This window comes from Scardinius erythrophthalmus (assembly GCF_964197995.2).
Source record: "Scardinius erythrophthalmus genome assembly, chromosome: 10".
NCBI classification, from domain to species: domain Eukaryota; kingdom Metazoa; phylum Chordata; class Actinopteri; order Cypriniformes; family Leuciscidae; genus Scardinius; species Scardinius erythrophthalmus.
Window position 1 is genome coordinate 6,486,072 of NC_138230.1, and position 24,241 is coordinate 6,510,312.

The window sequence follows — 24,241 nt, forward strand, 5'->3', positions numbered from 1 at the left end:
GTCTCCGCCCTGGCCCCCCGAGGGAGAGTCTCCGCCCTGGCCCCCCGAGGGAGAGTCTCCGCCCTGCCCCCCGAGGGAGAGTCTCCGCCCTGGCCGCCCGAGGGAGAGTCTCCGCCCTGGCCGCCCGAGGGAGAGTCTCCGCCCTGGCCGCCCGAGGGAGAGTCTCCGCCCTGGCCGCCCGAGGGAGAGTCTCCGCCCTGGCCGCCCGAGGGAGAGTCTCCGCCCTGGCCGCCCGAGGGAGAGTCTCCGCCCTGGCCGCCCGAGGGAGAGTCTCCGCCCTGGCCGCCCGAGGGAGAGTCTCCGCCCTGGCCGCCCGAGGGAGAGTCTCCGCCCTGGCCGCCCGAGGGAGAGTCTCCGCCCTGGCCGCCCGAGGGAGAGTCTCCGCCCTGGCCGCCCGAGGGAGAGTCTCCGCCCTGGCCGCCCGAGGGAGAGTCTCCGCCCTGGCCGCCCGAGGGAGAGTCTCCGCCCTGGCCGCCCGATGGACCCTCTGCTCCGCCCTGGCCGCCCGATGTACTGTCGTCCCCGTCCTGGCCGCCAGATGATTTGTCACCCCCTGTTTCTGTTCCCCTCCATGGACCTGGCCCCCCATCCCTCCCCCTGATCCTCCACCATTCCACCTCCCGCCTGGACTCTTGTTTTGTTTGTTTCTTGTCTTGGAGCGTCTGGTAGCCGCTCCGTAGAGGGGGGGGTTATGTCACAGTGCCTGGTTTATGTTCCTTGGGTCACCACTAGATGTCCTCCTTCCTCACGGTGTCCAGCACACTCTTGCACTACATTCCCCATGATCCTTGTCTGTTCATTGCACTCAGCTGTCCCTCATCACTGATCATTGCACTCAGCCTGTTTCCCATTATCATTAGGCTTGTTTGAGATGAGCAAAATCTGCGCAGAATCGATCACCGGTGATCAGCGCGAGATGCATGCCGGTTAGAAATGTGTCCGAGTGCGGCCCGCCTTGCTCTGATGTCATGCTGACGTATGTCAAAAATCTCTCGCGAGCGCAAGGCACACCTGTCGGATTCTGCAGTCGAGCGCAGTTGCTCTCCACCGACTGCGCTGATCAAAAGCATGATGGGAAATGACTTGCTGACGACACAGCTTAATGTTCATTGGTTTAAACAACCGTGATGTATCGTTCTCTTTTAAAATGTTTGATTTTAAAACTCTGATATCATGTTTTATGAGTATACGTTATGTGTGAATATTCCCAAACTATCTGACAGTGCGATCTCTTTGGGTTATGCAATGTAATTTAAAAAAAAAAAATAAAAAAAAAATAAACACATATGTCTGTATTAAATAAAAAAGATTGATAAACATGTATTTGGAATGGAATTAAATAAGTTGGGTGACTTGTTTATCATATTTATTTTCATATAAAAGCAACAGAACTTAAATTCCATCCAGTTTATTATCAACACTGTGCACGAGCGTGAATCCCGTGAATCCCGCGATATCCGTCTTTGATCTCACAGGTGTCAGATCCACTGCGAGAAGAGAGAACTGTCCGGCTTGCCTGCGCTTTTTTCACTCCTCCTCTCACTGCAGCCGCCTACTCTCGACTACATTTCAGGCGAGGCAAGGCGCATCTCAAACAAGCCTATTGTCATGTCCCTGTGTATAAATACCCTGCCTGTTTAGTGTTTGTTACGGAGTCCTTGTTGTATTTTTCACGCCACTTCTGTGTTCTGTTTCCTGCCTGTTCCTGTTTGTGTCTTGTTTTGGATTGCCTATTCGGATTTTGACCATTGCCTGGACTTGACCACTGTTTTTGGGTTTTCCCTTAATAAATTGTTTATACTGCAAATTGGATCTTCCCTGCTTCCCGTGTGTGGATCGTGACATAAATATGAGAAAATGTTTCATGTCTTACCTGTGAGTGCGTGATACATCTTTCCCTTCAAGAATAAGGATTATGTTATTTACTCTGTTCAGAAACCTGTTGATCTCAGTGATCCCAAAGCCGACTTCAGAAAGTTTTCCATAAACAGGAAGAGAGTAAACAACAGCACTTTTGCCAATAGCCCTGAACAAAATAGAGGGATCATCTTTGTTTTATCATTGATTTGTCATTATTATCGATTAACAATTATTAATTATTATTAAAAATTCTCACAAATGTTATCTACATGTTTACGTGTCATTCCTTTCTGAAACAACAGATGAACAACTTTTGAATAAAAAACTGCTATTTCCTTGAGCTACTAACAAACAAAATCCAAAGTCTCAGATACATGGATACATATTAATTAATCATAAATCATGGTTCATTTCATGTAGTAGATGTCCACTTGCCAGTTAGACTGATTGAATCTGTCAGAACCAAGAGCTTCATTTCCACGTCTGTAATATTCCAGGGCCAAGGTGTCAAAGAATTTATCAAAATGAAGTTTAGTCCACCTAGAAAAGAAAATTGGAATCAGTTACAGTAAAAAGGCACAATAAAAATAAAAATTCCAGCCCTTGATTCTGATTGGTGGAGCCACGTTCAATGTACATTACTCTACGAGGATACACTTGACCTCATTAGTTAATATTGAAATAAATATTTTTTTATGGACTAACCGTTTTATAAAATCAATAAGCTCTGAGAAGCTGTGGTTTACAGTGAATTTAGATCTATAAACCACAGTTGATTTATTTACAACAGCGCTATCTTTGATTTTTAATGGGAATGAAAGCAGGGCTGTGAGGGATAGGCCTACATCTCTCCAGTGGGTTGTACTGTTATTTAATAACAGTTTCAGTATTACTGATACTAATATCAGTAGTATTGCTTTTGGATTGTTCTGCTGACAAAACACTGCAAAAATATCTTTCCAAGAAATTTCAGTAGATGAAAAAAAACTCTAGACAACATGAGCTCTCAACAGCGTATGCCATAGATAACACAGTAAGCCAATCCCTCACAGCCTCACTTTCATTCCTGTCATGGCGCTGCTCTGAATAAGGTTTATTGCTTTATTTAACAACATTCAACAGAAGCCATGAGTCACGTGTCAAACTGTCCTGCGCTCCGCAACTGAGTTTCTCCAACTCTGCTCCAAAACATGGATTTGTTAAACAAGTTTAACCCTTTGGTTATCTCTGGGGTCTTTTTAACCCGCAAATGATTTTTGCTCAAATAAAAAATAAAAAAAAATTCTCTTTTATCCAAATGGTATGAAACTTTCTACGGCTCTCAACATTTTCTAGATAAGGGATGGGCAACTTCGGTCCTGGAGTGCCACTGTCCTACAGAGTTTAACAGAGTTCAACCCTTATCAAACCTGAACAAGCTAATTACAGGCAGGTGAAAAAAATAAAAATAAAAATGGAATGATATCTGTTATTATGTTAACGTGAAAAAAATAGTGACACTAGTTGTCTTCGGGGTCCCTGGAGACCCTGCAATGTAAATATACAAAATTCATCACCAAAACACATAGACAGAAATAAAGTGGCACACTTACAACAATGCAAAAAACATCCACAATGCAAAATTATCATGCTCACACACACACACACACACACACACACACACACACACACACACACACACACACACACAGAGAGAGAGAGAGAGAGAGAGAGAGAGAGAGAGAGAGAGAGAGAGAAAAGTTACTGCTTTATTTGCTCATTTGTTATGCTGTTCAGTTCATTGCATTTTGGTGTTCATGTCATGTATTTGTACTCAATATATAATATAACTGTACATATCTGTTCTGTTACAGTTAACTGAAGTGTAGATTACATTTGTACAATTATATGAAAAAAAGAAGATTGAAATAAATTATATACTCTAAAAATTAAACTTTTATCTTTGATTCTAATCACAATCTAACATTTGGGGGGGGGGATTCTTGACAAAAAAGTAATTTAGATATGAATCCAACTGGAAAAACTTATCTTTAGAAAAAAATAAATAAACTTATCTTTAGATAAAAAGTTATCTTTCAGTTAGTCAAATAGCAAATAGCATATAGTGGAGCTCTAAAGCAATCTAGTGGCTAAAATTATCATTTTTTACTTTTTACAAAATATGGGCAACTACTTTTTACAAAATATGGGCAAAAATGTTACACTAAACCATGTAAAATTATCCATGTTATCCCCATTAATGATAGTTACAAATATGGGTCTTTGATAAAGGGAATTTTACATAAAATGTAGTTTTTTTGTAAAAAGCCTATTTAAATAAATATTTATTTATTTATTTATTTATAGAAATTTTAAATATATCATAAATCCTCCAAATACTGCAGAGATGTTGAGTAAAAACATTAATAAACAGAGTAATCCCAATTGGGATTGGGATCCCAATTCGTTAGTAACTCCTACCGACATGATGTAGGAGTGACCGAACGAAAAGGGAACTATATTTCTCGGGGGAACACAATACAAGGATCATGATCGTTCAAGTGGTTTTAAAGATAATTAGGAAAAAGTTTTAGTTGCCTGAAAGAATGAGAAATGCCAAGGTATAACTATTAATTATGTAGTGGTTTAAATTATATTTGTAATATTCAAAATTTCTTTCTTACTTCAGTAGACCATTCCTTGTATCGGGGTCTAAAAGCACATGATAATTTTCACTTGCGTTTCTCAACTTAATCAGCTCTGGCCATTGCCTGTAACACACAAAATTCAGGCATGTTTTAAATGCTCATTTAACTTTATATTTATCAATCTGTCAATCAGTAGCATAGTCTTACGTCATAGAATCCAAGTATTTCACATGGAACGACGGACTTTCAGTGTGTTTCAAAACTTCATCCCAGTAAAAAGCAATCAGTCCAGATGTGGTTCTAGGAAACACAGAAGAGATTTTTTTTTATTTAGAGATGTCATTAAGTACAATATTGAAGTTTAGAATTAATATTAATAAAGGTTCTTACCTTAATGATATAAGGAAATCATTCTTCTCTTTTTGCCTTTCCAAAACTGAAATTTCAAAGGCTTTGTTTCTAATCTCTTCCATAACCATCTGCACTCTTCAGAGGAGACAACAAGTGGTTAAAATTACACTTTATGAAATGTAATAATTTTTTGTCATGGGCATTTTAGCCCAACACTTAAGTTTAGAGGACAATAATATAAAATGCATCCATTTATTTTATTGCATCATTAATCCATAGTTGCAAAACTTAAAGCTCAAAACAGCTCTTACTCCTCATGAAGTTGGTTAAAATCTATTTTTCCGATGTCCAAAACAGTAACCACCCCAGCTTCGAGCATGTTCACCAGCCGGGATCTCACCACCCTTTTAAATGTCAAAATACATAATGTCACCTTTTAATATGCTACCCTTTAAAACTACAAGTAAAATTATTTTGTAGTACAATGCATGTTTTACTAACTCCGTGTCTACAATGAATGTGAACGGCGCAATGCGAAGCGCCAAACGACAATAGAAAACATTCAAATCAGTGATGTTGTCTACACTGGATGTGGCGCAGCACAGCGTGACACGACACGACAAATTCCCATCAGTAAACTGATGCCTCATTCAGTTTATGACATACTCCATGCATCCACAATATTTCTCCCAGGAATGACAAATGGATTTGTAACGGTTACTTTTTCGAGTTGCGTCCGGTGTCGACAGGGTGTAATCATCACAGAATCTCATGGAGACCCTAAAGAGACATGGTGATGGGAAAAAATTGAGATGGAAGGAAAAAATATGTCAATGCTTTAGCGTTCCCTCTCAAAAGTTTTGTGTTCAACCTAGAAACTTAGTGTTCGCTCACAAAACCTTAGTGTTCCCTCGCAAAAGTTTTGCGTTCCCTGAGAAACTCTGCGCTCACTCGCAAAACATTTGCGTTTCTTCGAGAAACTCAGTATTCGCTCGCAAAACCTTTGTGTTCCCCCAAGAAACTTTGCTTTCACTCGCAAAACCGCTGCATTCCCTCGCAAAACATTAGCGTTCTCCCATAAGAAACTTTGCTTTCGCTCGTAAAGCCTTTGTATTCCTTCGCAACACTTTTGCCTTCCCCCAAGAAACTTTGCTTTCGCTCGCAAAACCTTTGTATTCCTTCGCAACACTTTTGCATTCCCCCGAGAAACTTTGATTTAGCTCGCAAAACTTTTGCGTTCCCTCACAAAAGTTTTGCGTTCCCCCAAGCAAAACCGCTGCAATCCCTCGCAAAACCTTTGTTTTCCTTCACCAAGTCCCATAGAATCTTCGCATAGCTTATTGCTGATAATATTTTAAATACAACATTAAACAAGTTTAAATTAAATTATAGAGAGGTCCTACGCCTTGGCCAGAAGGTAACTGAAGAACTCCATGGGTTTACTGTAGATTGGAGGGGCTCCTGGGAGATAGTATGACTCCACTTCTCTGTAATAAACAAGTCAGATGAATAAATCAAGTTATGTGCAAAACAAAAGGTATATGGTGTGGATGGTGGATTTGTAAAGCCAGTGCAAAATCACATCTTAGACAAGCATTTTGACAAAGGAACACTGGATCTTGTGTTCTCCACTCTCAATGAACACATGCTTACTTCGTCGGATTTACCGCGAAATCCAGTGACGTGACCTGCATGCGCGCTCCCGAGCCTCTCGCCTCGTCTACTGACTTTGCACTCAACAGCGACGACACTGCAACTTATGATATGGACTTATGACTTATGCAACTTATGACATGTCTGATAACACTAAGAAATGACCTGCTCCCAGCACAACACAGACTCCAACACACACTCCACATATTGATAAAAAACAAACAAAAAAGTTTTTTCTGCTGAAGCTCGTAAGGCCAGACGTGAATCGGGTGAACTTCGGGTGAAAACATGGATCAACATCGGCAGGGCATTTGAATCATGGAGAAACCTCATCTACAAACCTAGAATGTACATTTCCTGAAGAAAATGTGGTGCTAGCAGTGGCAAAATTCGGCACAGTTGCTAGGGTTCCATACTTATCATGGTACGAGCATGGAGCATTAGTTCAACGTCAAGCTGATAAAAGTAGCCTATTATTGTAACGTTGCAGTGGGAGTTTACCTGAGTTTCCAGCATGTTGTGTGATGCTTTCTCCGGTGTGTTGCGTCTCAGTCTGGTCGATACCCACAGTGCTCGCTCATGAGTTCGAGCACGCGCACGAACACTCGCTTGTAAACTTATTGGTTGCAATCTAAAACATCATCGCTAGAGGTCGCTGAAAACTATATAGCCCCTTTAAGAATGTGTAAAGATGATAAAGCTCTTACGGAAAGAACACATTTTCAGCGATATCCTTGAACGTTGCCACAAATGTACCAGCAGCCGCAAACGGAAATAATTTCCTGTGAAATAAAGAACAAGCAATATAAATATATTTTTTTAAATCACCAACAATCCTACATACATAAAATAAGACAAATTTGTTCTTTATCTAATTTTGACCAGTTCTAACTATAACCATGAGGTTCTAAAAATCATTCTAACTCATTCCAATGGATCTAGGTGAATAGCAGAGTGAGTCCACAACTATAACAATAGCGGAAACAGAGGAAAGATATTGGTCTAAATTATTCTTATTTTGTCTTCTGGAATCAGGGTTTAAACAACAATTAATATTCAGGGTCATTATCGATTTAACTGCACTGACACTATCGGCGGAAAACAAAATTTGAACTGAATTGAGCTGGATAATGACACAAGTTGAGCTAAATAATGAAACCATTGTATATATGATGTTTAAGAATGTATTTTTTATTTTTTAAAAGTCAAATTGGTATAGAGTTAATTAATTTGTGTACAACATTAGTTTTAACTGTTTTGGTTGAATGATTGCATCATCTATGACTATGTTAATGCTAACAAATGAAAAAAAATATGTTTTACAACAAGATATGTTGCATATTTAAACCATAAACGCATGCTGTCCACTCAAGTGGACATCTGAAGATCTCTTTGAAAAATTTGTAAAAAAAATAAAATAAAAATCAATTCTTGTTTTTCATGCCCTAAGAGCAATAAAAACACATAGGAAAAAAAATCCTGACTGAGAATATCATAATTCATGCATGAAAGGGTTAAGTGTTATTTCATGTGTTTTTGAGAACAGGGAAACATCTGTTAATGTTTAATGTTCAGTTATGTTTGACATTTGAAAGAGTTTCTATTATGTTAAAGTTTTGATCGTTACCATTGTGCAGACGAGTAGGGCTTATGGTTAGGTTGTTGTTTTGTTCATTGAACATGAACAATAACTCAGCTAATTATAATGCAATGACAAGTTTGTTTCTGTGCTGTGCTAGCAACATACAATCATTTAATCATACAATATAACTCAAAAGTCAAATATATAAAGGTAATTTCCATTCACTTGAATTCACACAATAATGAGAGTAAAAAATACTAAAAAATAAAATAGCATATCTCACTAAATTAAATTAGGCATTTTACATGATTTATTCAGGTAGATTCCATGAAAGAAATCAAGCCTTTACTCAAAAATATGTGTAATATTATTGCCATAGTTTTTTTAAAGTTAATAGCTGTAACATTTTTTACAGTGTATGATTCAGGCATTACAGGTCAGAAGTCAGATTGGATCTGGACATTCAGAATATGTCTCCAGTTTCATCTGGTTGAAGGTTTCCTTGTTTGACTTCTGATGAAGGATTGGATCATTCTGTAAAGTTACACAAACACGTGTGTGTGTGTGTGTGTGTGTGTGTGTGTGTGTGTGTGTGTGTGTGTGTGTGTGTGTGTGATGATCACAGTGGGTTTGTGTCTGTTGATTCTGTTGAATGTGATTGTGTCTGTAGAGGCTCTTTATTCTCCATCAGCTGATTCAGAGAAGGTCAGACTAACATCTAAAACCTGCAAGTAAAACAGACAGTCAAATGTGTGCGACATTATTGAATTATCTACTTTAGAACAACTTAAAGAAACTACTTAGATGAATAATTGAAAGATTATAATATAATACAATTTTACACAATTGTTAAAGCTGTTTTTAAACATTCAGATTTTGCTTCTAAGTGACCATGAATGATGACCCTTGACCCTTATCTATAATCCTGTATGACTCTCCTCTTTCTCTGTCACTGGGTCAGGTTTATTTATGATGAAGAAATTGACCCTTCGCTAAGCCCCGCCCTACTTAATTAGGTTTCTAAATACTGTTGCTACACCTGACAAGTTTTTGCACCTTGCACGTCTATTACAGTATGTATGCACTGGTGTCAGTCATTCCCATAATTAGTAGTAATTAGTAATTTTTGGCGAACAGGTGAAATATCTGAGAACGCAAGACAAAAGGGACTGCAGTATACATTCGAGGGATATATCCACAACTGTCACATGCCTGTCCTGTCTCGTGTAGCACATGTGAGCTGTGTCCCAAAGTGAAGGCTGCTGGTGGACAGCAAATTCACATTTAAATGTAAGTATTATGTTTTCATTTACTCAAATAGCTAGCGAAACCAGAGTTAAATTTGCTTATAAACTTCTTCTTAACTCCTTCGTCACCATTGCGTGGCTTCATTTATCAGGTAGGTTTAGGCAAAACTTGTGGTAATAACGTTATTAGTTTAACAACCTATTTGTAATATTTGTGTATTATAAGAAATATCACTCACCCAATAAAGCCCAAAACAATAAGAAAAGCAGTAGATAAGGCAATGGGGTTTCACTTTTATGTGTTTTTGTAGTGCTGTCATGCAAGGTATGTGGTTTTAACCAAATTTTAGTATACAGAAATATGATTTCTTAAGTATTTTGTATGCATGTCTTGATGTGTCATATTTTGCAGTGTTAACAATGCACTTAAGATGGGGTTTGTTCCAGTTCCTGAGCCGGTGGGGTCTGTTCCTGTTCCTGAGCCGGTGTCGTCTGTTCCTGAGCCGGTGGTGTCTGTTCCAGTTCCTGAGCCGGTGGTGTCTGTTCCAGTTCCTGAGCCGGTGGTATCTGTTCCAGTTCCTGAGCCGGTGGTGTCTGTTCCAGTGCCTGAGCTGGTGTCTGTTCCAGTTCCTGAGCCGGTGGTGTCTGTTCCAGTTCCTGAGCCGGTGGTGTCTGTTCCAGTTCCTGAGCCGGTGTCTGTTCCAGTTCCTGAGCCGGTGTCGTCTGTTCCTGAGTCGGTGGTGTCTGTTCCAGTTCCTGAGCCGGTGGTGTCTGTTCCAGTTCCTGAGCCGGTGGTGTCTGTTCCAGTTCCTGAGCCGGTGGTGTCTGTTCCAGTTCCTGAGCCGGTGGTGTCTGTTCCAGTTCCTGAGCCGGTGGTGTCTGTTCCAGTTCCTGAGCCGGTGGTATCTGTTCCAGTTCCTGAGCCGGTGGTGTCTGTTCCAGTGCCTGAGCTGGTGTCTGTTCCTGTGCCATGGCCTCCTGAAGGGTTGTCTCCTCCCTGGCCTCCTGAAGGGTCGTCTCCACCCTGGCCGCCCGAGGGAGAGTCTCCGCCCTGGCCGCCCGAGGGAGAGTCTCCGCCCTGGCCGCCAGATGGACTGACATTTCCGTCCTGGCCTCCCGAACTCTGTGGTCCGCCCCGGCCTCCCGAAGTGTCCATTTTCCCTGCCCCACCCTGGTCTGTCCTTCCTGTTACCCCAGTTTCACCCTGGTCAGTCCCTCCCGTCCCGCCCTGGTCTGTCCCTCCCGTCCCTCCCTGGTCTGTCCCTCCCGTCCCTAGTGGAGTGTCTGGTAGTCGCTCCTTAAGGAGGGGGTAATGTCACATGCCTGTCCTGTCTCGTGTAGCACATGTGGTGTTTGTGTTCCTGTCTCTGTTTTGACCCCACCCTCCTTGTTATCTCATTACTGGTTTAATTTGCCCCACCTGTTGTTCCTTCATCACCTGCCTGATTTGTCCCTTTTATAAGTTCCTTTGTGTTTGCAGTCTGTGTCGGATCGTTGTCTTGTACACGTCTCCCGTTCTCCCGTGACCTTTTTGGTATGTTCGTTTTTTAAGTTGTTGTTTTGTATTGTATTATGTTTTTCCCCCTTGTGGGTTTTTGTTTTACTTTATGTTTCTTTTATTAAATAAATCATTATTCTTTGCATTTGAGTCCTCCCTTAGTTTTCTTTAGTTAATGTGACAACAACATAATATGCAACCGATTAGAGAATAATTTAATCATAATTGAAGCTAAAGCCTATAGGTCCCAGCGCAAGCAGCAGCCGCCTCAAAAACAAATGTAAAAACAAATAATGTTTAGTGACAACATGTTACAATGTTTGTACAATGTCTGGTAGGATACAGTTTTTATTATTGCTTGACAAAAATTTCAAGATTTCAATTCCATTCTTGTGATTTGATTCTGATTTTGATTCAATATTTACTAATTTGGATACATGTTTATTTTAAATTTTATTTAAAAAAAAATAATAATCTCACCTAATGCTGTAAACATGGAGGGCCCAATCTGGTATTATTAAAGGTTAAAAATAACAAATTAAATATAATATTTTTGTCTGAATTTCGTAATAAAATTGACGGAATCTAAGAGCTGAGAATTAGTTTAATATTAAAAGTACGTCTTTGCTCCGCAATTTTTCTGTGCGTGAGAAAATGGATGTGTGGCGTGAGAGCGTGTGAAAAGTGTAAATTGCGTGAGTCTCACGCTCAGTGCGTGAGAGTTGGCAGCCCTGAGATTTGCACAATCCATACGCACAACGCTTCGGCAAGTTTCCTTCGCTCGAAAGCTTGCCAGACCTCCCGCGCCTAGTTACGGTTTCTAAGCCACGATTGGCCTGTGGCAGTTTTCGGGCTCGGCTTAGCGAAGGGGCAATTATAGTGATAAATATTTACCATTATATTTGATTGCAATTTACATTCTCTAAAAATACATAATTTAGGGGAAAAAAAAAACAATGATAAAAGCAAAATATTGAATTGTTTGAAATAAAAAGAAACTTTAAGATATTTAATTGTTGCTATAAACTATTATAAAAATAAATAAATGAATCAAACTCTTATTAAACATGTTTATAGTGTGCAATTCACCATCACAAGAAAAGTAAACTAAATTTCAATTATAAAAACGTATCAACAGTTTTAATCATCACTACTTACTCAAGTGTCTTCAGTTTATAATGTGGATCTTTCCTCAGATCAGAGAGCAGCTTCACATCTGAATATCTTAGATGATTAAATGACAGATCCAGTTCTCTCAGGTGTGAAGGGTTTGATCTCAGAGCTGAAGTCAGAGCAGCACAACCTTCATCTGTAACACCACAATAACTCAACCTGTAGAGAACAATGACACTCTTCAGTCTCTCAGTTTAGGAAGCACTGATATAAATGATATGATATATATACGAATGTATCCTCAACAGATTTATATATGAAAGCAGTTGTCACCTTTTCACAACATCCAATCATGTTTTTGACTTGTAAAACTATCAAAAGTAAAATTACCTCAGAAGCTTTGGAAATAATCCACTGAAGATTAAACATCCTTTTCAGTTACTTGATGGTAAACTTTTTTGAATACCGTATATTATTGATTATTCACCACAGGAGAAAAACAGACGACGTTGAGAATTTTATAAAATCTTACTCAAGTATCTCCAGTTTACATTGAGGATCCTGCAGTAGATCAGAAAGCTGCTTGACTCCAGAATCTCCTACTTTATTCCATGACAGACTCAGTTTTCTCAGGTGTGAGGGGTTTGATCTCAGAGCTGAAGTCAGAGCAGCACAACCTTCATCTGCAACACCACACTTATATAACCTGTAGAGAACAATGACACTCTTCAGTCTCTCAGTTCAGGATCTACAGCTCAGATAAGCAGAACTTCACAGTCAGAGACTTAATCCACGGCACCATTAACAGGTCCAGTCTAAGGTTCAGACCCGCTTCTACAAACTGCTTGAGCGGGTTAGTCTCCATTTGGTAAAAATTGCAAGAATATTCAATAACACTTTATTTAACAGTGTCCTTGTTACATATGTTACATGAACTTACCATAATAATAACCGGTAAATTATGCATAATTACACGTAACTAACCCTTAACCAAATCCTAATCCTACCCTTCTCCTATACTAAGTACATGTAGTTGCTTAATATTACTCAGTACTTAAATATATAATTACACTGTAACAATGACACCTTAAAATAAAGTGTAACCGAATATTATATTTTTATGCAAGTACCCAAAATCATCAACATATCTGTATATGAACACGGTTGTCACATCTTTATATCATCCACTCATGTTTAATCATTAATAATGTAAAATGATGTCAGACGCATTGGAAAGAATCTAATAAAAATAAAAGCAATATTCCCATTAGTAATTTCACAGTAGATTTTTTGTATGCAATCTGTTACGGAAGCAGACTCAAGAGAAGGAGATCGAAGTTAATAGGGAGTTTATTGAGACAACAACTGAGCGGATGAACTTAAAACAGGTAAGTGGAAAGTGCAATGATACTTTAGAGAGCGGGATGCTGGCAGTGAATAGTATGTTTCTTCTGATGGGTGTGATGACTGGTAGATGATGCAGTGAAGGCTGGAACTCTGAACACTAGACTTGGAGACAGAGGAGAATGGAGACGAGACTGGAGAAGGGTCGCTGGAGATATCAGGTAGTAGTCGCTAAGGCCACATTTACACATAGCCGATTATTTAGAGAAAATACTCCCCCCCCTCCTCTCTCCCTCCGTTTTCAATAATAGCATTGTGCACATGTCATGGTTTTCAAAAGAGTTGTCATTTACATCAACCCGCATAAATACGCGTCGAGCGCCATCATAACTATTCCAAACCTATGGGCGGCAGTGTAGAGAGAAGGACAAAGCCATGCAAGCCAATCAGAATCCTCAGACTCGACAACAACGAATAACACGAGCGACTTCCTGTTCCTTTCATAGGGCGCTCACATGACGTTAGGCATTTTCTGGCGCATAATGTGACGTTTGAGAACCTAAAACCCTGTTTCTCCCAGTTGACACCGGCGTTATCAGAAATCTCCACTTTGGCCGGAGTTTTTAGAAATAATAGTTTCGGTGATAAAAACAGGGTTTTCATGCAAATGAGAGGCAAAACTGCAGGGAAATATCTGTGTCTTCCCTTCGTGTAAGCGGGGCCTAAGACAGGGTTAGTAGTCCTATTCATACAAACAAGACCAGACAATGAACTGTAGTGAAGTGTGTTGCTGCGTCCCAATTCGCCTACTTATATCACACCCTAAAAGTATGGACTCTTTTTGTGAAGAAAAAATACATACTTTTGAGTGTGTAGCAAAAGAGTAGGCACTAGGCAAGCTTTGGGACATACTACTTCATCATCTTAACGGACAGATCTGTCGCGTGCATCCTGTCACCGTAAACTGCTCTGTGAATCATCTTGTCACAGTTAAAATCCTCCATTCAATCCAATTTCATTTCCTACCGTTTCGGAGAGAAATGCAGTTACACGTTCGTCTGCCAGTCGTGGGTCTTTCATGCGGAGACTCTCCTCATGTGTTTGCAATTTGAATATAATTATGCATTTAAAGGTTAAAGGCGAAACGTACCTTTACAAAAGTTCACAATGCTGCTGCAGATGCAATATAATGTAAACAACATTGAATATATATATATATATATATTGTCAGGTAAGATACTGATAATTAATCACTCTAACCCCTTTATCTAAACCTCTCTACATAACCGCTGGACTTGCAGGTCCTCCGTGTCTGTAGTTTTTTAACACTTTTCACTCGTTTGTAGTTCTAACTGAATCCTCCTCCAACACGCGATGGGTTGTGGGCAATATTAGCCGTGAGTGCGCATCGATCTACACTTCGGATTCTGACCGGAAATAGTAGACCATCCGGGTATCTTTGGAACATTCATTTCAACATACTACGATTTGGGACGTACTAATTCTATATTCGAATACTATTTAGGACGGATAGTATGCGAATTTGGACACACGTTGTGTCTAAATAGTGTCAGTGATGAGGGTGATGAGGAGGTGTAGGTGTGTGTGATTAGAACTCAGGTGAGGGAGTGCACTGTGATTGGCTGGAGTGAGAGCCTGGCAGATCTGCAACACAATCATTATTTACCATACGAGACGTTTTATACAATCTTACCTCAGTATCTCCAGTTTACATAGAGGATCATGCAGTAGATCAGAAAGCTGCTCGACTCCAGAATCTCCTACTTTATTTCTAGTCAGATCCAGTTCTCTCAGGTGTGAGGGGTTTGATCTCAGAGCTGAAGTCAGAGCAGCACAACCTTCATCTGTAACACCACAATCCAACAATCTATAGAGAACAATGACACATGAATATAATGAAGATTAAACATCCTTTTCAGTTACTTGATGGTAAACTTTTTTGTGTGTATATATATATATATATATATATATATATATATATATATATATATATATTTTTTTTTTTTTTATATCATCGATTATTCACCACAGGAGAAAAACAGACGACGTTGAGACTTTTATCAAATCTTACCTCAGTTTCTCCAGTTTACATTGAGGATCCTGCAGTAGATCAGAAAGCTGCTTGACTCCAGAATCTCCTATTTTATTCTCAGACAGACTCAGTTCTCTCAGGTGTGAGGGGTTTGATCTCAGAGCTGAAGTCAGAGCAGCACAACCTTCATCTGTAACACCACAATTCCACAACCTGTAGAGAACAATGACACTCTTCAGTCTCTCAGTTCAGGATCTACAGCTCAGATAAGCAGAACTTCACAATCAGAGACTTAATCCATGGCACCATTAACAGGTCCAGTCTAAGGTTCAGACCCGCTTCTACAAACTGCTTGAGCGGGTTAGTCTCCATTTGGTAAAAATTGCAAGAATATTCAATAACACTTTATTTAACAGTGTCCTTGTTACATATGTTACATGAACTTACCATAATAATAACAGGTAACCCTAATCCTAATCCTACCCTTATCCTATACTAAGTACATGTAATTGCTTAATATTACTCAGTACTTAAATATATAATTACACTGTAACAATGACACCTTAAAATAAAGTGTAACCAAATATTATTTTTTAATGCAAGTACCAAAAATCAGCAACATATCTGTATATGAACACGGTTGTCACATCTTAATATAATCCAGTCATGTTTAATCATTGATATTGTAAAATGATGTCAGACACATTGGAAAGAATCGAAAAAAAAGCAACATTCCCATTAGTAATTTCACAATAGATGTTTTGTATGGCAATCTGTTAAGAAAGCAGACTCAAGAGAAGGAGATTGAAGTTAATAGGGTGTTTATTGAGACAACAACTGAGCGGATGAACTGAAAGCAGGAAAGTGGAAAGTGCAATGATACTTTGGAGAACGGGATGCTGGCAGTGAATAGATGTCACAGTGTCTGGTTTGTGTTTCCCTGTGCAACCACTAGAGGTCCTCTTCCCCCATGGTGTCCTTCACTCATAACTACATTTCCCATCATCCTGTTCTGTCACTCATTGATCATTGCACAAAGCTGTTTCCCGTCACCTTGTTAGCTTCTGTATATATATATGAAGAGTTCAGATGCAAAAGCCTTTAAGTGCCATCTGAAATTTTCTTCTAGAATGTTCATTTTTATCAAGTTCGTATATTTAAGTTCAGTAATTTCACTTAAATGGCAAAGAAAATTACCTTTGAATTGACATTTAAGTGAAATTACTGAACTTAAATATACAAGCTTGATAAAAATGATCATTCTAGAAGAAAATTTCAGATGGCACTTAGAGGCTTTTGCATCTGAACTCTTCATATACACCCTGGTAGTTTAAGTGTTTGTCACGGAGTCCTTGTTTAATGTCACACCGCTTTGGAGGTCTCTTTTCTTGCCTGTTCTTGTTTTGTTTCCCATGTATGGATTGCTTATATGGATTTTGACCCCTGCCTGGACTGGTTTTACGAATACTAGGGATGGGGAAATGAAGCCTCATGAATCACTGAGGCTTTCCCCTGACTGTTCTGGGAAAAGATTCAAAGCTTCGAGAGTGTCGAGAACAGCGCCATCTGGTGATTATTTAAATTAAAGCAGCCAGAAGCCTGTGTTAGAAGCTCTGGCAGATGTAGCAACCACAACACACTCCATAGTTTCAATGTTATGTTTACAAATAAAAACCTTACATGCTTGTGTTTGATTTGTTCATTAAATAAATTAATTTTCCCATTAAAGTGTGACAATAAAATATAATATAAGCTTATATGATTCAATAAGATTTAATGTAGGTCTACTCTCTCTCTCTCTCTCTCTCTCTCTCTCTCTCTCTCTCTCTCTCTCTCTCTCTCTCTCTCTCTCTCTCTCTCTCCCTCTATCTCTCTCTCCACACGCACACACACACACACACACACACACACACACACACACACACATAATGAATAAGGACATTGTCTAATACAGTGGTTCCCAAACCTGTCCTGCCGGCACCCCAACACTGCACGTTTTCTTTGTCTCCCTAATCAAACACACCTGATTCAACTCATCAGCTCATTATCACATGGGTTAATGAGCTGATGAGTTAAAATCAGGTGTGTTTGATTAGGGAGACAAAGAAAATGTGCAGTGTTGGGGTGCCGGCAGGACAGGTTTGGGAACCACTGGTCTAATAGGATCATCTGTTATTAAATGTGCTTATGACACTTGTTACTGATAGTGCTTATGTAACTGTAGGAATAACAAAAAGGTGATAATTTTTTTAAATTATTTTTATTAAGAAATAAAAGTTGTTTCACAGTGTTGGGGCTGAGTATATTTCTCCTCTTTAGACAGCACTTCACATGGTACAGAGGAGGCTGGGGTACAAATAAACTGTAATGCCAATATAGGTGGGGGTAGACTTTTTTTCTGCATTCTCCAGTATTCAAGTGGATCTTCAGCTCTCTGTATGTTTGCCTTTGTAACAACAACAACAAATAATAGCCTAAGTAGTGAAAAATAAATTTTGGTTATTTAAATGTAATATATTGATTAACTTTCAAAGTACAGCACTTTCCTCACAAACCCATCAACCAGACTGAGGCAACAATGACTCGTTAAATACGATCTGGAGTTTGAGCCTTCTGACACCCAAAGCGAAACGCGCACGTGATTGGACAGAAAGTGAGGCTTCGTTTGTCGCCGATCACGTGACTCTAGTAAACCAATACACACCCCGATACCGGGCTTCACTAGAAACTGTGTCGCTTGTGTGATACGCGCATTGAAGTTTCAGTGTCATACGTAACATCACTAACGAATACGAATTACCTAATAAAATACTGCAATTGGATTTACCTTTCCTGTGTGTGGTATCGTGACAGAAGGACTCCGTCACATGTATAGATCTAGCGGTAACCACCGAGAGGGAGAGGAGGCAGCAGAGGGGGAATTCGCAAGCTGGAGAGGTTCCGCCTCGTATGAAAATTTTTCAGTGTTTTGCATTGTGGGCCCGTCAGACTGAGGAGACCATGACGGTCAATTCCCCTGAGCGCCCTTCCATCAGGCAAGGACAATCTTTTGAGGGAACCCGTCTGGCCAGGTGATTTGGAACCGCAGGAGAGGAGGTTCTAGATGTGAGCCCCGGCACCACTCTCCGCTTTGGTCTCTCTTCGACTCTGGGCCGCTGATGCCCAGCCCAGAGCTCCCTTCGCCGCTGGTCCTGTCCAGCCCGGAGCCTGCAACTCGCCATCAAAAACGGCGGAGGAGGAGGAAGACTGTTCACATCACGTCTGACGATCCAGAAACTGTTCACGTCACGTCTGACGATCCAGAAACTGTTCAAGTCACGTCTGACGATCCAGAGACTGTTCACGTCACGTCTGCGGATCCAGAGACTGTTCACGTCACGTCTGCGGATCCAGAGAATGTTCACGTCACGTGTGCCGATCCAGAGACTGTTCACGTCAGGTCTGCCGATCCAGAGGCTGTTCACGTCACGTCTGCCGACCCAGAGACTGCTCACGTCACGTCTGCCGATCCAGAGACTGCTCAAGTCACGTCTGCCGATCCAGAGACTGCTCAGGTCACGTCTGCCGATCCAGGGACTGCTCACGTCACGTCTGCCGATCCAGAGTCTCCGGACAAGATGGCCGCCGCCGAGCCTGTGACTCCGGACAAGATGGCCACCGCCGATCCAGAGTCTCCGGACAAGATGGTTGCAGCCGAGCCTGTGTCTCCAGACAAGATGGCCGCCGCCGAGCCTGTGTCTCTGGACAAAATGGCCGTCGCCGAGCTGGTGTCTGTTCCTGTGCCTGAGCTGTGCCTGAGCAGGTGTCTGTTCCTTTGCCTGAGCCGGTGTCTGTTCCTGTGCCTGAGCCAGTGTCTGTTCCTGTGCCTGAGCTGGTGTCTGTTCCTGAGCTGGTGTCTGTTCCTGAGCCGGTGTCTGTTCCTGAGCCGGTGCCGGTTCCTGAGCCGGTGCTGGTGCCTGTTCCTGTGATTAGAACTCAGGTGAGGGAGTGCGCTGTGATTGGCTGGAGTGAGAGCCTGGCAGATCTGCAACACAATCATTTTTACCATATGAGACATTTTATACAATCTTACCTCAGTATCTCCAGTTTACAGTGAGGATCCTGCAGTAGATCAGAAAGCTGCTTGACTCCAGAATCTCCTACTTTATTTCTAGTCAGATCCAGTTGTCTCAGGTGTGAGGGGTTTGATCTCAGAGCTGATCTCAGAGCAGCACAACCTTCATCTGTAACACCACAATACCTCAACCTGTAGAGAACAATGACACTCTTCAGTCTCTCAGTTCAGGAAACACTGATATAAATGATATGATATGAATTTCTCCTCAACAGATTTATATATGAAAGCAGTTGTCACCTCTTCATGACATCCAATCATGTTTTTGACTTGTAAAACTATCAAAAGTAAAATAACCTCAGAAGCTTTGGAAATAATCCACTGAAGATTAAACATCCTTTTCAGTTACTTGATGGTAAACCTTTTTTTATATATTATTTTTGAATATCATTGATTATTCACCACAGGAGAAAAACAGACAACCTTGAGAATTCTATAAAATCGTACTCAAGTATCTCCAGTTTACAGTGAGGATCCTGCAGTAGATCAGAGAGCAGCTTGACTCCAGAATCTCCTAATTTATTTCCCGACAGATTCAGTTCTCTCAGGTGTGAGGGGTTTGATCTCAGAGCTGAAGTCAGAGCAGCACAACATTCATCTGTAACAACACACTCCCACAACCTGTAGAGAACAATGACTCTCTTCAGTCTCTCAGTTCAGGAAACACTGATATAAATGATATTATGAATTTCTCCTTTTACAGTATTCCTTAGGTACAAAGCACATGCTAAACTCATAAATATGATCATGTTTTATCAGTGTAATAATTGTTGTCAGAGTGACTTACTGAACTGATCTGGATTCTTTAACCACAGGCAGCAGCTTCTGAAGAACTTCATCTGCTCTATTTCGTACTCCAATAAACTTTTTTAGATCAAAAACATCCATCTTCTGCTCTGATGTCAGCAACACATAAGCCAGAGCTGACCACTGTGAAGAGGAGAGTTTGATTTTTCCTATTTCTCCAGATTTCAGATAATCTTGGATCTCCTGCATCAGAGAATCATCACCCATTTCATTCAGACAGTGGAACAGATTGATGGATCTCTCTGGAGAGCGCTTCTCCCCGATCTTCTGTTTGATGTACTGAACGGTTTCCTCTTTGTTGTAGGAGCAGCTTCCAGTCTGTGTCAGTAGTTCTCGTAAGAGAGTCTGATTGGACTTCAATGAGAGACCCAGGAGGAAACGCAGGAAAAGGTCCAGATGTCCATTCTTACTCTGTAAAGCCTCATCCACAGCTCTCTGATGCAGCTCAGATAATGAGTGATATTTCTTCTGGTTTAAGATTTTAGAAAATAAACCTTGTTTGGTTTTGTCAGACACATTTCTGTTCTTAAATGTAAAGTGAATGTGTGCATATAGAGCTGCTAGATGTTCCTGGATGCTCAGATGAACAAAGCAGAAGACTTTACCCTGATACAAGCCCAACTCCTCTCTGAAGATCTGAGTGCACAATCCTGAGTACACTGATGCTTCTGTCACATCAATGCCACACTCGCTCAGGTTTTCCTCATAGAAGATCAGGTTGCCTTTCACTAGCTGCTGGAAAGCCAGTTTCCCCAGTTTGACAATCATGTCTTCATCTTTCACTCTCTTCTCATAGTCCTTCTCATGTTTGATGTTGGTCTGAATGATCAGGAAGTGTGTGTACATCTGAGTGAGAGTCTTGGGAATCTCTCCTCTCTCTGCTTCACTCAACATCTCCTCTAGAACAGTGGCTGAGATCCAGCAGAACACTGGGATGTGGCACATGATGTGGAGGCTCCTCGAGGACTTCAGGTGTGAGATGATTGTATTGGCCAGACTCTGATCACTGATTCTCTTCCTGAAGTATTCCTCCTTCTGTGGCTCATTGAAGCCTCGTACCTCAGTCACTCGATGGACACACTCAGAGGGGACGAGATCCGCTGCTGCTGGTCTGGAGGTGATCCAGATGAGAGCAGAGGGAAGCAGATTCCCCTCAATGAGGTTCATCAGCAGCTCGTCCACTGAGGCTGATTCAGATATATCACACAGTTTCACTTCGCTCTTAAAGTTCAGAGACAGACGACACTCATCCAGACCATCAAAGATGAATAACACTTTATATTCATCACTGGATATTTCCACTTCTTTAGTTTCCGGGAAAAAGACATGAAGAAGATCTGAAAGACTGAGTGTTTTGTCCTTCTTCAAGTTGATCTCTCTGAAAGGAAGTGGAAATATGAGCTGGATGTCCTGATTCTCTTTCCCTTCAGCCCAGTCCACAATGAACTTCTGCACAGAGACTGTTTTCCCAATGCCAGCGACTCCCTTTGTCAGCACAGTTCTGATGGGTTTGTCTTGTCCAGGTAAAGGTCTAAAGATGTCCTTGCATTTGATCGGTGTGTCCTCTGTTTCTGCTCTCCTGGATTGTGTCTCAATCTGTCTCACCTCATGCTCATTATTGATCTCTCCACTTTCACTCTCTGTGATGTAGAGCTCTGTGTAGATCTCATTCAGGAGTGTTGGGTTTCCTTGCTTTGCTGTTCCTTCATACAGACACTGAAACTTCTTCAGTAGATCTGATTTGAATCTGCTTTGGACCAGTGAAAGATTGACAGATTAAAACATAAAGAGATAAGTTTTAGTAAAATAACAACACTCTCTAATTAAATAATTAGACAATATCACACAAGCAACAGTGCTGTTGGTCTATATATCAGTAAAACTGTTATTTGGGCCGTTTGCAGTCTCTAGTAATTGGATATTGATATAAATTTCATTATTTGATTCTCTTCTCAATTAAAATAAATCTGGAAATATTTGAGATACATGTACATTTTGTAGGGAAAAAAAAAAATCTCATCTAATGCATTAAACTATACAGTGGACCTGCTTCACTTGGATCATTACTATAATATTAAAGGTAAAAATTAGCAACAATGTCCAAATTACTGAATTCAGTAAATCAATATTCAATTGAATCTGAAAATCTGAAGGCCGGTTTAATGAACTCCCATCACCTGCAGCTCCTGAACTTCCTGAAAGAGTTGAGAGGCTCTGAAAGTTTTTGAAATACTGATGGTAAAAATAATCAACTCTTTTTTTAATAGTAAAAGAAATGTGACCTGGCTCATAATTTTCACACTTTGACGCAACCACATTTTAGTTTGAGTTTCTAATTTTTCTAATTATTTGCAATTGGTTAACATATTTTAATTAACAATGTAATTTAAACAGATTTAGACATTAAATAATGAGTACATCCCTAATAGTTTAAGCACATAACTTTCTAGTGTTCTTTCTAGCTTACTAATGAACTACTGTATGACCATTGTATACATTTTCTGAGTTAAAGCTACAGTATGGAATTTTTTCTCCACTAGGGATCGCTAACCTATTTACAATGACAAAGGCGTAATTTGATGACGCAACACATGCTAAGAATTATGGATGTTGTCGTCAACGTCAAGCCGACCGATCTAATAATGTTTATGGTTGACTGAATACATCGATGCTTTTATCATGACTGTGATATGAAGCAGTTCGGGATTGCTAAGAGACAGATATCAGCTCCACACGCGACGCGAGTCCCGCGGATATAAAAGGAATGGACATCTCATTCTACCGAACTACACGCAAGTGCAGAATTACTACTCACAGGTCAGTTTATTAGACAAATTAAACTTGTGAGGTAACGCAGCGCTGTTTCACCTGGTCTAACATTAGCCTACACTAGCACACTAAACTGCATTTGAATGTGTTGAAAGTTACATGTTAGTTTGTTTGTATGAGACTAGCAGTAAGCTAGATCAACATTAGAATAACATACAGATCATATTCTAACATTTTATCATTGTTGAACTATAAACATTGATTAGTTTTATGTAAATGTGCTCACCTGTTTAATAAAGTACATGTAGAAGCGGTCGAAGTCTCAGACATGGAGCTCTCGTTTATATACTGTCTATGAGAGCTCTAGGCATCTCGAAAACACCGCGCTGATATTGATTCTCGTTTTAGTTCTCCCTTTTTATCCAAAGTCTGCTTACCATGGTCCGTAATGTTTGAACGAAACAACAACAGTGTGCAAATAGACATTGTGAACTCCACAGTTGTCTGCGTCTGTCGCCTTGGTTAATCAGAGGGCTCTGCTCATAGCTCTGGTTACCATGGCAGTACGGGCGGAAACCATAGGCGGAAACCAGGGACAACGCGGATATGACGCCATTGACTGCGACAAAACGGAAATAAGGAAATGTGCCGTGTCTAAAAATTAAATTAAAATTTCTCCTGGTTTGAAAGTTGTTGGAAACAGTCGGGATAATGTAAGTACACAACAACAAAAAAAAATATATAACATATATATAGTGATTTTTGCTAATTTTAAAGCAAAAAAAGTTACATATTGTGCATTTAAATGTAATGTTACTTGATTCACAAGCTATTTTATCTCTCCATGGTTGAAACACATTTCAGTAAGTTGTACCATATATTTCAACATATATTCTTGTGTTCATGGTTCATTCATGTTTATTTCATGCTATAGCTATCAATAAAGATATGATATTGTTCTTGCTGCCGTTTAAAAGAAGGGTTGATAAAGCATCTGATAAATAATCTGTCATGCCACATTAAAGAGGGGCAAAACGTATTTGTCACAATTATGTTCAGTCTTGTCTGCATCTGTTCTTGTTAGTCCCTGATTAGTTAACCTTCATCCACCTGTGTCTAGTTACAGTAGTTCCCTCGTTTACCCTGTGTATATATTCTCCTGTTCAGTTCTGTCCTTAATCGGTTATTGTTCGTGTCTATGTTAAAACACACTGTTGCTTGTG

At 40.2% G+C, this 24,241-nt stretch overlaps 1 protein-coding gene across 1 annotated transcript in view; it reads right to left on the reverse strand.

The window, feature by feature from the left end:
- Positions 1–2,267: 2,267 nt before the first annotated feature.
- The window catches only part of LOC308696837 (uncharacterized protein), a gene marked incomplete at both ends in the record, with an annotated part of 57,032 nt that continues 35,058 nt past the window's right edge, over positions 2,268–24,241 (reverse strand). Inside the window, 11 exons of the mRNA XM_081375741.1 lie at positions 2,268–2,400; positions 4,695–4,787; positions 4,878–4,973; positions 6,242–6,325; positions 11,977–12,150; positions 12,464–12,637; positions 14,990–15,163; positions 15,368–15,541; positions 19,401–19,574; positions 19,890–20,063; positions 20,230–21,999. Of these exons, the coding sequence (XP_081231867.1) occupies positions 2,268–2,400; positions 4,695–4,787; positions 4,878–4,973; positions 6,242–6,325; positions 11,977–12,150; positions 12,464–12,637; positions 14,990–15,163; positions 15,368–15,541; positions 19,401–19,574; positions 19,890–20,063; positions 20,230–21,999 (3,220 nt within the window). The remainder of the gene's footprint in view (positions 2,401–4,694; positions 4,788–4,877; positions 4,974–6,241; positions 6,326–11,976; positions 12,151–12,463; positions 12,638–14,989; positions 15,164–15,367; positions 15,542–19,400; positions 19,575–19,889; positions 20,064–20,229; positions 22,000–24,241) is intronic.